We start from the raw sequence: 15,927 nt of genomic DNA, 5'->3' as shown, positions 1-15,927 counted from the left end.
CCGTGTAGAACTGTACCATCATCTTCCCTGGCAGGTTGAATTTCCTCAGCTGCCTCAGGAAGAACATCCTCTGCTGGGCCTTCTTGGAGATGGAGCCGATGTTCAGCTCCCACTTGAGGTCCTGGGAGATGATGGAGCCCAGGAAGCGGTAGGACTCCACAGCGTCGACGGGGAGTCACACAGGATGAGGGGCGAGTGGGGCTGCATTCCTCCTGAAATCCACAACCATCTCCACTGTCTTCAGAGCGTTGAGCTCCAGGTTGTTCTGGCTGCACCAGGTCACCAGGTGGTCAGTCTCCCACCTGTAGGCGGTCTCGTCCCCGCCCGAGATGAGTCCAATGAGGGTGGTGTCATCCGCGAACTTTAGGAGCTTGACGGACTGGTGGCTGGAGGTGCAGCTGTTGGTGTACAGGGAGAAGAGCAGAGGGGAGAGAACACAGCCTTGGGGGGAACCCGTGCTGGTGGTCCGGGAGCCTGAGACGTGTTTCCCCAGCCTCACGTGCTGCTTCCTGTCGGTCAGGAAGTCTGTGATCCACCTGCAGGTGGAGTCGGGCACGTGCAGCTGGGAGAGCTTGTCCTGCAGCAGGGACGGGATGATGGAATTGAAGGCAGAGCTGAAGTCCACAAACAGGATCCTGGCGTAGGTTCCTCGGGAGTCCAGATGCTGGAGGATGTAGTGAAGGGCCATGTTGACTGCATCGGCTGCAGACCTGTTGGCTCTGTAGGCGAACTGCAGGGGTCCAGGAGTGGGTCGGTGATGGTCTTGAGGTGTGACAGGACCAAGCGTTCAAAGGACTTCATGACCACAGAGGTCAGGCGACGGGCCTGTAGTCATTGAGTCCTGTGATCTTGGGTTTTTGGGACGGGATGATGGTGGAGGCCTTGAAGCAGGCTGGAACGTGGCATGTCTCCAGGGAGGTGTTGAAGATGTCGGTGAACACCGGAGACAGCTGGCCAGCACAGTGCTTCAGGGTGGAGGGGAAGACGGAGTCCGGGCCCGCTGCTGCGGGGTTCTGCTTTTAAACAGCCTGTTGACGGCTCTCTCCAGGATGACGAGGCGTCGCTGAGTTGATGGAGGTGCTCCAGAGGTGTGAGCCCTGATGGGCTGGGGAGGTGGGCTGATGGTCTGTGGCTTGTTGGTGGGGCTGTGGGGATTGTCTCAGGACTGCTCCATTGTCTTTCAAAGCGGCAGTAGAACTCGTTTAGCTCGTCTGCCAGAAGCACATTGTTCATGGAGTGGGGTGATTTGGGCTTGTAGTTGGTGATCTGCCTGAGCCCTCTCCAGACAGAAGCAGAGTCGTTTGCTGAGAGCTGCTGTTGCAGTTTCTCAGAGTACAGTCGTATAGCATCTCTCACCGCCTTGCTAAACCTGTATTTGGACTCTGTGTACAGGTCCTTGTCCCCACTCCTGAATGCCTGGTCCTTCTGCAGTCTTAGCTTCCTGAGCGTCGCTGTGAACCAGGGTTTGTCGTTGTTATAACTCACCCTGGAGCTGGATGGAATACAGCTGTCCTCACAGAAGCTGATGTAGGAAGTTACAGCCTCTGTGTACTCATCCAGGCTGTTGGTATCAGTCCTGAAGACATCCCAGTCAGTACAGTCAAAGCACGCCCGTAGGTCCTCCAGAGCCTCACTGGTCCACTTCTTGAACTTCCTCACCACAGGTTTGCAGAGCTTTAGTCTCTGCCTGTATGAGGGAATCAGATGAACCATGACGTGGTCAGAGTTTCCCAGTGCAGCTCGAGGGACGGCGTGATAGGCCCTGCTGATTGTTGTGTAGCAGTGGTCCAGAATGCTCTTCTCTGGTAGGGCATTTAATTAACTGTCTATATTTAGGAGTTCGTGGCTGAGGTTTCCTTTGTTAAAATCCCAGTACAATAACTAAAGAGTCCGGAAGGTCCGCTCCACACCGTATCTGTTCAGCGAGGGTCTGTTGTGCCTCGTTCACGTTCCCCGCGGCGGCATGTAAACTCCGCCAGGATGAATGAAGCGAACTCACGTGGGAGTAGAAGGGTTTGCAGTGAATGATAAAAGATTCCAGGTCCGCGAACAGTGCTGTAGAATCACCGTTACGTCGTTGCACCAGCCGTTGTTGAGGTAAAAGCAGATTCCTCCACCCTTTTTTTTCCCGGAAAGCTCCGTGTCACGGTCCGCTCGGAACAGCTGGAAGCCAGCGAGCTGGAGCGCAGAATCTGGTATCGAGCCACTAAGCCATGATTCCGTGAAACACAGAACGGAGGATGAGGAGAAGTCTCTGTCTCTCCCCACCAGCAGCTGGAGTTCGTCCAGTTTGTTGCACAGTGAGCGGACGTTGGAGAAATATGCCCGGCAGCGCTGTACGAGATCCCCGTTTCCGTAGCCGTACCAGCGCTCCCGAACGTTTCCCTCTCCGGCGGCGTCTCACCACGTGGGCGAAGGTGAGCACACCTTTTACAAAAATGTCCAGTAACTCCACAGAAGTTAAAAACGTTGGAAGTAAATCCGCTGGAGTTGTTCCCCTGATGCTCAAGAGCTCTTCTCTGGTGAAAGAGCTCTGGGAATCCCAGCAGAAAACAGTATTTAAAACGAAAACAATAAAAAACATCGTGCACCAACACACCGAGGCGACCTTTCGCGGCGCCATCAGTAAATCATCAGTCCACTGTGTGAGCGCTACAGAGAGCACCACCCTGTGTTCATCAGTCCACTGTGTGAGCGCTACAGAGAGCACCACCCTGCATCCATCAGTCCACTGTGTGAGCGCTACAGAGAGCACCACCCTGTGTTCATCAGTCCACTGTGTGAGCGCTACAGAGAGCACCACCCTGTGTCCATCAGTCCACTGTGTGAGCGCTACAGAGAGCACCACCCTGTGTTCATCAGTCCACTGTGTGAGCGCTACAGAGAGCACCACCCTGCATCCATCAGTCCACTGTGTGAGCGCTACAGAGAGCACCACCCTGTGTTCATCAGTCCACCATGTGAGCGCTACAGAGAGCACCACCCTGCATCCATCAGTCCACTGTGTGAGCGCTACAGAGAGCACCACCCTGTGTCCATCAGTCCACCATGTGAGCGCTACAGAGAGCACCACCCTGTGTTCATCAGTCCACTGTGAGCGCTACAGAGAGCACCACCCTGTGTCCATCAGTCCACCATGTGAGCGCTACAGAGAGCACCACCCTGTGTTCATCAGTCCACTGTGAGCGCTACAGAGAGCACCACCCTGTGTTCATCAGTCCACCATGTGAGCGCTACAGAGAGCACCACCCTGTGTTCATCAGTCCACTGTGTGAGCGCTACAGAGAGCACCACCCTGTGTTCATCAGTCCACTGTGTGAGCGCTACAGAGAGCACCACCCTGTGTCCATCAGTCCACCGTGTGAGCGCTACAGAGAGCACCACCCTGTGTTCATCAGTCCACTGTGTGAGCGCTACAGAGAGCACCACCCTGTGTCCATCAGTCCACTGTGTGAGCGCTACAGAGAGCACCACCCTGTGTTCATCAGTCCACTGTGTGAGCGCTACAGAGAGCACCACCCTGTGTCCATCAGTCCACCGTGTGAGCGCTACAGAGAGCACCACCCTGTGTTCATCAGTCCACTGTGTGAGCGCTACAGAGAGCACCACCCTGTGTTCATCAGTCCACTGTGTGAGCGCTACAGAGAGCACCACCCTGTGTTCATCAGTCCACTGTGTGAGCGCTACAGAGAGCACCACCCTGCATCCATCAGTCCACTGTGTGAGCGCTACAGAGAGCACCACCCTGTGTTCATCAGTCCACTGTGTGAGCGCTACAGAGAGCACCACCCTGTGTCCATCAGTCCACTGTGTGAGCGCTACAGAGAGCACCACCCTGCATCCATCAGTCCACTGTGTGAGCGCTACAGAGAGCACCACCCTGTGTTCATCAGTCCACTGTGAGCGCTACAGAGAGCACCACCCTGTGTTCATCAGTCCACTGTGTGAGCGCTACAGAGAGCACCACCCTGTGTCCATCAGTCCACTGTGTGAGCGCTAGAGAGCACCACCCTGTGTTCATCAGTCCACTGTGTGAGCGCTACAGAGAGCACCACCCTGTGTTCATCAGTCCACTGTGTGAGCGCTACAGAGAGCACCACCCTGCATCCATCAGTCCACTGTGTGAGCGCTACAGAGAGCACCACCCTGTGTTCATCAGTCCACTGTGTGAGCGCTACAGAGAGCACCACCCTGCATCCATCAGTCCACTGTGTGAGCGCTACAGAGAGCACCACCCTGTGTCCATCAGTCCACTGTGTGAGCGCTACAGAGAGCACCACCCTGTGTTCATCAGTCCACTGTGAGCGCTACAGAGAGCACCACCCTGTGTCCATCAGTCCACCATGTGAGCGCTACAGAGAGCACCACCCTGTGTTCATCAGTCCACTGTGAGCGCTACAGAGAGCACCACCCTGTGTTCATCAGTCCACCATGTGAGCGCTACAGAGAGCACCACCCTGTGTTCATCAGTCCACTGTGAGCGCTACAGAGAGCACCACCCTGTGTTCATCAGTCCACTGTGTGAGCGCTACAGAGAGCACCACCCTGTGTTCATCAGTCCACTGTGTGAGCGCTACAGAGAGCACCGCCCTGTGTCCATCAGTCCACTGTGTGAGCGCTACAGAGAGCACCACCCTGTGTTCATCAGTCCACTGTGTGAGCGCTACAGAGAGCACCACCCTGTGTCCATCAGTCCACTGTGAGCGCTACAGAGAGCACCACCCTGTGTTCATCAGTCCACTGTGTGAGCGCTACAGAGAGCACCACCCTGTGTTCATCAGTCCACCATGTGAGCGCTACAGAGAGCACCACCCTGCATCCATCAGTCCACTGTGTGAGCGCTACAGAGAGCACCACCCTGCATCCATCAGTCCACTGTGTGAGCGCTACAGAGAGCACCACCCTGTGTCCATCAGTCCACTGTGTGAGCGCTACAGAGAGCACCACCCTGTGTTCATCAGTCCACTGTGTGAGCGCTACAGAGAGCACCACCCTGTGTTCATCAGTCCACTGTGTGAGCGCTACAGAGAGCACCACCCTGTGTCCATCAGTCCACTGTGTGAGCGCTACAGAGAGCACCGCCCTGTGTTCATCAGTCCACTGTGTGAGCGCTACAGAGAGCACCGCTGGTGCGATGTGGAAGAACACAACATTTCAAGAAGAAAAAACAATTAAACAAAACTTCAAAGTGTAAATATCCAATGTTAAAGGCTCACAGTTCTTCCAGTTGCAATGAATAAATGAGGAAACAGGGTCCCGTATCCAGGGCTCTTACACATGTTGACCAGTGGATTTCCAGGACTTTTCCAGGACTTTTAACCAAATTTCCATGACCAAACTGAAATCTCAGTATTAACATGAAAACTGTAGAACATTTTGCGTATTGAGAGCTATCGCCGGCTTATATTTTGAGCATCTTTCTTTAAAAAATATATTAATTATTTTAAACTCGCCGTGAATGAACTTGTGATTTTAACACATTTCCATGACTTTTCCAAAACTTTTATGATTTAAGTTTTTTCCATGACTTTTCCAGGCCTGGAAATAACCATTTTAAAATGCCATGACTTTTCCAGGTTTTCCATGACCGTACGAAGCCTGCGTATAACTGGTAGGGAAGCACTACCATAACAAGAGCAGGTGAATCTCAACATGGCGACATGATTACCTGAATACTTTAAACATAATGTTGGACACTGGAGACGTTTGGGAAATGTTTTTTATCCTGTTATACCAACCAAAGCCATCATTTGTCTTTTTTAATGACAAAACATGAGACGGGAGGCATAATTAAATAGAAGAACGCAGAAAAAATAAATAAAAAATGAAGACAGCGATAACGCTCTAAAGCTCTCTGTCTGCTGCTCCGTCTCCTGCGTGTGTCTGCAGGGTCCTAATTGCTGCTGAGGTCAGGCTGCTGAGCAGTAAAGAGCTGTGTTTGATGCAGGTAAGAGTGTGTGTGTGTGTGTGTGAGTGTGTGTGTGTGGTTATGTGTGTGTGTGTGTGTGACTGCTCTGCATGCCCTTGACTTGCAGCTGGCAAACAACGCTTTAGGCCCCCACAGTTGCCTCATCATTACTGTTCACAGGGTTCCCCTGCCACACACACACTCTCTCTCACACACACACACACACACACACACACACACACACACACACACACACACACACACACACACACACACACACACACACACACACACACACACAGAGTGAGAGAGACTTAGTCACAGCTACACAGGCAGACACACAAACAGCCTCACGCAGACACACAGAGACACTCACCCCTTCCCGCAGGCTCCTCATTAAGCCGGTGTAGGCGGCAGCGGGAACGAACCACAGGCCCTCTGGGGAGCCTCTCTTCTGCTCCTGGTAGAGAGACATAGGGAAGACAGGGAGGGGGGGGGGAGAGAGAGGAGGGGGGGGAGTGAGAGAAAGGCAGAGAGATAACATGGAGGAGATGCAAGGAGCGAGGAGAGAGGAAAAGAGCAAGAGAGGGCTGTGAGGGGAGAGGGGTCATGACCTCCTGGTCACCTGGTCACCTGGTTACTTGGTCATCTGGTCACTTGGTTACCTGGTCATCTGGTCACCTAGTCACCTGGTCACCTAGTCACCTGGTTACTTGGTCACCTGGTTACCTGGTTACTGGGTCACCTGGTCACCTGGTCACCTGGTTACTTGGTCATCTGGTCACTTGGTTACCTGGTCATCTGGTCACCTAGTCACCTGGTTACTTGGTCATCTGGTCACTTGGTTACCTGGTCATCTGGTCACCTAGTCACCTGGTTACTTGGTCATCTGGTCACTTGGTTACCTGGCTACTTGGTCACCTGGTCACCTAGTCACCTGGTTACTTGGTCACCTGGTTACCTGGTTACTGGGTCACCTGGTCATCTGGTCACCCAGTTACTTGGTCACCTAGTCACTTGGTCATCTTGTCACCTGGTTACCTATTATCACACTGCAGCTAGCATCACATGTTTGCATTTAAAGCCCAAACGCTGGACTGATTCTGACAGATGTCTATGTTCTTCATTCTTTATAAACTCAGAAATATGAGAGATGAATGACTTCATATCGTGACTTTGCTGTTGTAAACATAACCGTAGAAACAATATTTAGCTGAGCTGAGGGGTGTTTAACTGGTTTCAACCTGACACAAACCACGAGATGCCACTAAAAGGTGCACTGTCCCTTTAAGGGAGAGTGGTCAGAAGAAGCCATGAGAGGGTAAAGGAAGCCGAAGGGCACGAGGGTTACTCTCCTGTTTTAACATTTTAATCTTTAAGCAGTGGTTGTTGGTGAGCAGCTGCTTTCAATAACCCAAAAACTAAAATAAACTGAAGTTCCTGGTGGAAATACAACAAAATCAAGAGGGCTGAATATGTTTGCAAGGCCCTGTAACAACTGGGGAAACAAATGAAGTATAATCTGTGTGAAACTCAAGTGGCATTGTCCCCACTTTACACACACAGATGGAGATCTACATCTAGGTATGGCTCTCCTGTTGAGAACCTTCTCCTTAGCTTCATTCCCCTGTAACACACATGATTAACACCTTTATGCTCTGAGAGGAGCAGAAATCAGATGATTATCACATTATTAAGAACGAGCTCTCGCAGGAGCAGAGAATGAAATTAACCGAGAGCTCAGCCGGGCTGATGAGGTTCCCCTCAGCTTCAAGAGACTCGTGTTCTCGGGCGGCGTGGTCGATGTGTGAAGGTTATCCCTCAGTAAATACAAACCTCGCACTTAATCCACTCGCCCGCCCAGATTGAGGTTAACCAGAAATAAATTGGGATCACCTTTTCTAATGAAGTCAAACAAAGCCTCCTCCACTCGAGGGTCAACTCGCTTACAATTCCACTGAGTCAGCGTGTTATTCTAACTCCATTACCCCACGACAAGGCGCCGTGTTTCATCAAGTCATAAGAAAAGCTCTTTTGATCTTTCTGGCAAGACATTTTCCATTCTGCATTATTGACGTTAAGAGAAAGAGAGAAACTTTCCTCTGAGTTGATTTTCACTTTCCACATTTAAAAAGCACAACGCTATGGGCCGGTTAGTGGAGGATTAACGAGAGAGAGCACCTCTACTAATTGATGAGGTTGTGATTAAAGTTATTTGACCTCTGTGAACTATTATCAATAAATCAATGCATTCATCACGTTTGCTGAGGTTTAGTCCGTATGTAGAAGAGTCCTTCAGATTTAATGAATGACCCTTCAACACTGTAGAAAACTGATTTCATCGAAATAATTGATTGACATCAATTGTCAGCTTCTATGACTTTTAAAACAACAAAATGCCAAATTATTAACCCCAATTAGACAAATTAAAGTGATAATTAAACCAATGATTTGGCATAATAGGCGACTCGGTGAACGGTTGACATCCAGGTAAATACATATTTACATATTCTGCACATAGCCGGACCGTCTTTGACTTTTTGTGAACAATTCAAACTTTTAATAATCACATTATTTATTAAAAGACTAAAACTGTGATAGGTGATTCATCACTTTTCTGTTCATGTGCTCACAACAATACGATTCGTGGTTTTCTCTCACGTCTTCACATCGCTTCATGTTTATTTAACTTCAGTCATGTGGAAGTTCACAACAGTCATTGGCCAACAATTTAAAGATCAGAATTAGCATTATTATTATTATTAATAGTTGTATAAAAATATAATAACAATACATAACCACAAAGAAAAAAGAATACAATGTAATATGATTTTCTGATTCATGTTTTCTGTTTGTTTTTTGTTAGACTACTGTCTAATAGTCTTATTATTGTCTAATAGTCTTATTATTGACTAATAGTCTTATTATTGCCTTATAATCTTATTATTGTCGAATAGTCTTATTATTACCTAATAGTCTTATTATTGTCTAATAGTCTTATTATCTAATAGTCTTATTATTGTCGAATAGTCTTATTATTGTCTAATAGTCTTATTATTACCTAATAGTCTTATTATTGTCTAATAGTCTTATTATCTAATAGTCTTATTATTGTCTAATAGTCTTATTATTGCCTAATAGTCTTATTATTGTCTAATAGTCTTATTATTGCCTAATAGTCTTATTATTGTCTAATAGTCTTATTATTGTCTAATAGTCTTATTATTGTCTAATAGTCTTATTATTACCTAATAGTCTTATTATTGTCTAATAGTCTTATTATCTAATAGTCTTATTATTGTCTAATAGTCTTATTATTGCCTAATAGTCTTATTATTGTCTAATAGTCTTATTATTGCCTAATAGTCTTGTTATTGCCTAATAGACTTATTATTGTCTAATAGTCTTATTATTGCCTAATAGTCTTATTATTACCTTATAGTCTTATTATTGTCTAATAGTCTTATTTTTGCCATTTTTATGACAATTGCTCATACCCTGTAAGCATAAATTAATAATTTTCAAAAAGGTCAAATGTTATTTCACAAATTTTAAAAAGTGCCCCCAATTTAGTTTTAAATGCCCCTGAACTTCAGTCAGTGGGGAAAACACTGCATCCTTAAAATATGTAAATGTCCTCCCCTGGTGTCAGCTATGGAGCTACTGCCAACTGTGTGTCTCACTTATACAGTGTGTGTGTGTGTGTGTGTGTGTAGGTGTGTGTGGATCCATTCAAAAGGTTCCTTTGCCTCACAGAAATAAGAAAAGACAAATGTAGCGTGACTACCTGAGAGGCGATGAGGTAGAGCAGCTCCCCTAGTGGCGGCAGCAGGAACTGCTTGACTTTGCTGTTCCTCAGGTTTTCCCTCAGGAGGTCGGTCATCGAGGACACGGCCTGCAGGGAGAAGAGGAACGTCTCAGCAATCACATTCAACGAGTTCAAGTGTCAGTTATCTTTTCACAGGAGGTGGTATTCCTTCATATGTGGTCTCAGAATATAACACATCAAACACATTGAGATAAAGTCATGCATCACCTCTAATGCATGGCTGCACATAAACAATCCCAATGTGGATTCAGTAACTTGTGTTTAATCTCAAACTAAATGCTGCTGAAGAGGAATAATGTGTTTAATCTCAGGAATACATCATGCACCTTTAAAGGGTACCTGTAGTGCAAAACAACAACGTGCTACATCCATTCGGCGCATCAAATAAATCATATTTACCCCGCCGCTATTGTCAACAAGTCACGCATAGCCCGAGGATTTACATTTCTTTGTCAACATTCCGAGTCCGTGAACGCTTCAGGGCGCAGACATCTTGCTAGTTATTTACTCATGTCAAAGCTAACTATGACGTTGAGTCGTTGAAAGGAATTCAGCCAATCCGGAGCCACTTCTACACGCGTTGCTTCTTGGGATAGATCGGTGGCCTCAAGAATTACACAATCTATATCAGGGGTGCTCAATACGTCGATCGCGGCGACCTGCCAGTCGATCGCAGCGTAGTATTGGTAGATCGCATGACATTAAAAAAAATTGGCCCCCCTGTCACTTTCTCTATAGCGCCACATTACAGCAGAAGCACGTCATTTCTGTCTCTACGTGTTGCGTTGACAGTCCTCTGCCCGCCGTCCGTGCGCGCGGAGCTCCGACACCGGTTTGCGCGCATCGGGACGGACGGAGCAAAGAAAAAGTCACAGCACCCCGAACATGTGGGCCGAACATTGCATCAATGAAAGACATCTCCAGCGCTGGCTTATGCGCGATGTAGCTATCAAGCTCACGCTTTTGTGTGAAGCAGATGAGGTCTAATGTCACGATATCATCGGACATAAGTTCGTGTTTTACAACAAATGCACTCTATGTCTGTTTTTGTGGCACACATTTCCCACAACTGCACCAAACGTCCGCCGACTTGCGTGCACGTGACGGTGAAGCATCTGGACCGGCGGTCCTTCGGCATCAACTTCATCAGTATCATCGCTGTCACAATTCACTAAATGGGGATAGTCTGCTTTTAAAGGTTCAAACAAGTATCCAGTTGCTGAATCAGACAATCTTTCATCGTCCATATTATCAATCTCTCAGCATTTGTTTGCGAGCGCTCGACGTTGTTTATATTGGTATCTGAACACATCCGCTGTGGCTGGCTGTCGATCTCTCAACGATGTGACGTCACACCACACGCGACATATTCAAGCTCCAGTGCAATGTCGCATGTCGGAGTTGAGGACTTTGAACAGCCTAAACTACGTATTGTTATTGAATACTGGACCGTCAGTGCATGAATAACCTTTAGAAACACATTATCTTTTGATCTGGCTACATATTCGCTTTCACTACAGGTACCCTTTAACCTGATTGTGTTTGTGACACCTGTGATAAAAGGTAAAAGCAGAAAGGAGTGAAGAGTGAGGAGGTGGGGGGGGGGGGGGGAGAAAAGAAGGGAACAGTGAGAATGACAAGAAAGAGAAAGAGAAGACTACATGTGTAACGTAGGACAGACAGATAAGAGCTGGACAACAACAACAACAACAACTGAAAACCACTCAAATAAACAAACACACAAAACACATGGTAAGGGACACACAGACACACACAAATACACACACAGTTAAGTGTATGCAGAGACAGCCTTCCTCACTGCCAGCTTCCCCGTCTGTGATCTCATGAAAGTTCTGCTTCACTTCTCCATCGCTCTCTCTCTCTTCCTCACTTTTCTTTTCCACATATACCGCTCTGTTCTCTCTCTTCCTCACTTTTCTTTTCCACATATACCGCTCTGTTCTCTCTCTCTCTTTTTCTCACTTTTCTTTTCCACATATACCGCTCTGTTCTCTCTCTTCCTCACTTTTCTTTTCCACATATACCGCTCTGTTCTCTCTCTTCCTCTTTTCTTTTCCACATATACCGCTCTGTTCTCTCTCTCTCTTCCTCACTTTTCTTTTCCACATATACCGCTGTTCTCTCTCTCTTCCTCACTTTTCTTTTCCACATATACCGCTCTGTTCTCTCTCTCTTCCTCACTTTTCTTTTCCACATATACCGCTCTGTTCTCTCTCTTCCTCACTTCTCTTTTCCACATATACCGCTCTGTTCTCTCTCTTCCTCACTTTTCTTTTCCACATATACCGCTCTGTTCTCTCTCTTCCTCACTTTTCTTTTCCACATATACCGCTCTGTTCTCTCTCTCTCTCTTCCTCACTTTTCTTTTCCACATATACCGCTCTGTTCTCTCTCTCTTCCTCACTTTTCTTTTCCACATATACAGGACTGTCTCAGAAAATTAGAATATTGTGATAAAGTTCTTTATTTTCTGTAATGCAATTAAAAAAACAAAAATGTCATGCATTCTGGATTCATTACAAATCAACTGAAATATTGCAAGCCTTTTATTCTTTTAATATTGCTGATTATGGCTTACAGCTTAAGAAAACTCTAAAATCCTATCTCATAAAATTTTAATATTTCCTCAGACCAAGTTAAAAAAAAAGATTTATAACAGCTGAGTGTTTGTCAAGGCTCAGGAAACCCTTGCAGGTGTTTCGAGTTAATTAGACAATTCAAGTGATTTGTTTAATACCCTACTAGTATACTTTTTCATGATATTCTAATATTTAGAGATAGGATATTTGAGTTTTCTTAAGCTGTAAGCCATAATCAGCAATATTAAAAGAATAAAAGGCTTGCAATATTTCAGTTGATTTGTAATGAATCCAGAATGCATGACATTTTTGTTTTTTTAATTGCATTGCAGAAAATAAAGAACTTCATCACAATATTCTAATTTTCTGACAGTCCTGTACCGCTCTGTTCTCTCTCTCTTCCTCACTTTTCTTTTCCACATATACCGCTCTGTTCTCTCTTCCTCTCTTTTCTTTTCCACATATACCGCTCTGTTCTCTCTCTCTCTCCTCACTTTTCTTTTCCACATATACCACTCTGTTCTCTCTCTCTCTTCCTCACTTTTCTTTTCCACATATACCGCTCTGTTCTCTCTCTTCCTCACTTTTCTTTTCCACATATACCACTCTGTTTTCTCTCTCTTCCTCACTTTTCTTTTCCACATATACCGCTCTGTTCTCTCTCTCTTCTTCACTTTTCTTTTCCACATATACCACTCTGTTCTCTCTCTTCCTCACTTTTCTATATATACCGCTCTGTTCTCTCTCTCTTCCTCACTTTTCTTTTCCACATATACCGCTCTGTTCTCTCTCCCTCACTTTTCTATTCCACATATACCGCTCTGTTCTCTCTCTCTTCCTCACTTTTCTTTTCCACATATACCACTCTGTTCTCTCTCTCTCTCGTCTTCACTTTTCTTTTCCACATATACCACTCTGTTCTCTCTCTTCCTCACTTTTCTTTTCCACATATTCTGCTCTGTTCTCTCTCTCTCGTCTTTTCTCTTCCTTTGTAATCGCCCTCAATGTATGTACATAACATATTTCACTCCCCCTCCCTTCATCTTTCCCCGTCTCTCACCTCCCGTCTCTCCTTCCCTTCGTAGGGTGAGAAGTGGTAACAGTCCGTTTGTCATGTACTCTCTCAACACGTCTCCCTCTTTCCCCAGAAGAGTTATTCCCTCCTTTTATTCCAGCCCAGGCGGCGGTGTGTTCTCACACCCTCGTGAGCCTCGGCTCGCCTCCTGCATCCTGAGCAGCTCCAACATTAGAGCCGCTACGCGTTGAGGCGAGGACACAACATGGCCGCCGACGGTCCGAAGTTAGGGGTCACGCAATGAAAATCACTTTTATTTATCAAATTAATTGCAAAAAGAATATAAAATCGAGTCAAGACATTGACGAAAAATAATAAATAACATCATAAATAATGATTTTTATTGTAAATATTAATGTAGTTCTTCTTGTGGCTCAAAGGAAGGCCAGTTTTATATAGCTTCTCTCAGCAGCATAACTGTTTTCAGCTGCGCTCACATAAAAAGGGTTTAAAGGGTTTTCTACGCCTCCGCTAGTCTTCTAAGGCGATAACACAATGTACCACTAGAACACTGGAGATGGGCCTCTACACACCTCTGTAGAGACTTCATTCACACCAGAGAATAGTCATCTACACATTAGCTATGGAGAGGATTTATGATTAATTTAATTTGATCTTCATTGAAAAAAACAGTGCTTTGAAAAATTAGGACATGTCTAAGTGAACCCAAACTTGTTCTAGGTTTTAGTTGATCTTATTTAAAGTCCGTTGTCCCTCACTCTCTAAATATTTCTATAAGTGTTTATTCTTTTAATCAAACTGTGTAAATTAACACATGACTAAATCAGATTTCCATAACTTTTCAAAACATTTTGGGGTTTAATTTATTTCATGGATTTCTCCAGGCCTGGAAATAACCACTTTTTTAATTCCATGACTTTCCAGGTTTTCCATGACCGTACGAGCCCTGGGAAAAGAAGCGTAAAAACAAATTAGCGCAACATGCTAACGTTCTAACATGCTAACCTCATTTCACGACACTGGAGGAGACAGACGGAGGAGCAACCAGACACAAGCTGGACACACAGGTATGTGTGTGTGTGAGAGTGTGTGTGTATGTGAGTGTGTGCATGCGTTAGCCCATGTGTTGGCTGGGGGGGTCGAAGCATATAGCAGTTACCATGGTAACTAAGCCCAACCCTGACATTACAATCAGTAGGACTGCAGCAGGAGAACCCCTGCTGAGACAACACACACACACACACACACACACGCACGAAAATACAAGTATATGTGCTGTTTTATTGGTCATCTGTTAGTATCATAGAAATACACACTAACAGAGTTTTTGCATGCACGCACACACACACACACACAAAGTCACGTACACACACACACGCACACACACAGGCACACACACACACACAGGCAGACACGCACACAACCCCGGTTGAGTCTCCACACGGTAACAGCTCTTCCTCCTCTTCCTCCTCTTCCTAACAACTTGTCATCCCGCGTTAGCTGCAGGAAGCGGAGGGCGGCTCAGATTCAATGTTCCGCCATTTGTCGCTAACAACAAGCGGAGAAACGCCACTGCTGTGCCAGTCGGCCATTTTGTAAATCACCGTGACGACCCTGTAGCCGTAAAGTGTCGAAACAAGTGAAGCAAGAGAAGAAAGGACGAACCGGGAAAGAGAGCAGATCAGAACAAGCGGAGTGGATTACACTCAGAATATCGGGCAGAGACAAAGAAGAGGAGAGAGAGAGAGAGAGAGACGATGTCTCGTTCTGTTGAGGATGAACTGATCACGTAGAGAGGCTCCTCGTCTCAGCACCACGACAAACTGCTTCTGCATTGAATGAGCTCAACACCGCTCGGGGTGTGTGTGTGTGTGTGTGTGTGTGTGTGTGTGTGTTGAGGGGATCTCAGTAACTGTTGAGGAAAATACACTCAGTTGCCATATTATTAGGTCCACCTGCAGTCTGAGGGTGTTCAGGGTGTCTTCTGAGAACAGAGGGCGTCACCTGCTGGACAGGTGGAGACGCCCCGTGAAGCAAATCACTGATTTGTGATATTATTGGATTATATGAATAAAATTGACTTGACGAGGTATACCTAAGAAACAATATTGATATGTACAGCAGTTTCCCTTGAACTATTACAATAACGATGACAAAGAAAGTCCCCCATTGTGATATCGTTAATATTCTAATCTAAAAAGTAGAATATGTAAATTAAATCAAATACTAAATATGTGAATAAATAAATAATACGACCTGTAACCTAAATAGTTGCCACAAAAGTTACACTAGCATTACAACCAGCTGTCATATTATCAATTAAACTGGAACACAACATTCAATTAGTTTATAATAATTTACAGTATTACATTATTTTAACTCTTATCACTATTTTGTGTTTGATGAAGGAACTTTAGAAGAAAGACAAACTATAGCAAAAGCCAGCAAGATCATTGAAAGAGAGACAAAAATATATATATATTCAATAAAAAAAATATATATTCAATAGTTATTTCTTTTATAGTATCCATATGCAATGTATATTATGATGTGT

The 15,927-nt window shown here is 45.7% G+C and overlaps 1 protein-coding gene across 15 annotated transcripts in view; it reads right to left on the bottom strand.

The window, feature by feature from the left end:
- The window catches only part of ulk4 (unc-51 like kinase 4), an 89,759-nt gene that overhangs the window by 58,161 nt on the left and 15,671 nt on the right, over positions 1-15,927 (bottom strand). For all 15 annotated transcript variants that reach the window (XM_056444972.1, XM_056444973.1, XM_056444963.1 and 12 more), the window contains 2 exons: positions 9,696-9,803; positions 6,285-6,368 (listed from right to left, as the gene is read on the bottom strand). In XM_056444972.1, coding sequence (XP_056300947.1) covers positions 6,285-6,368; positions 9,696-9,803 — 192 coding nt within the window. The remainder of the gene's footprint in view (positions 1-6,284; positions 6,369-9,695; positions 9,804-15,927) is intronic.

The sequence above is a fragment of the Pseudoliparis swirei genome, chromosome 22, assembly GCF_029220125.1.
Source record: "Pseudoliparis swirei isolate HS2019 ecotype Mariana Trench chromosome 22, NWPU_hadal_v1, whole genome shotgun sequence".
NCBI lineage: Eukaryota > Metazoa > Chordata > Actinopteri > Perciformes > Liparidae > Pseudoliparis > Pseudoliparis swirei.
The sequence above is the reverse complement of the archived record's forward strand: the minus strand, read 5'-3'. Positions and strand labels throughout refer to the sequence as shown.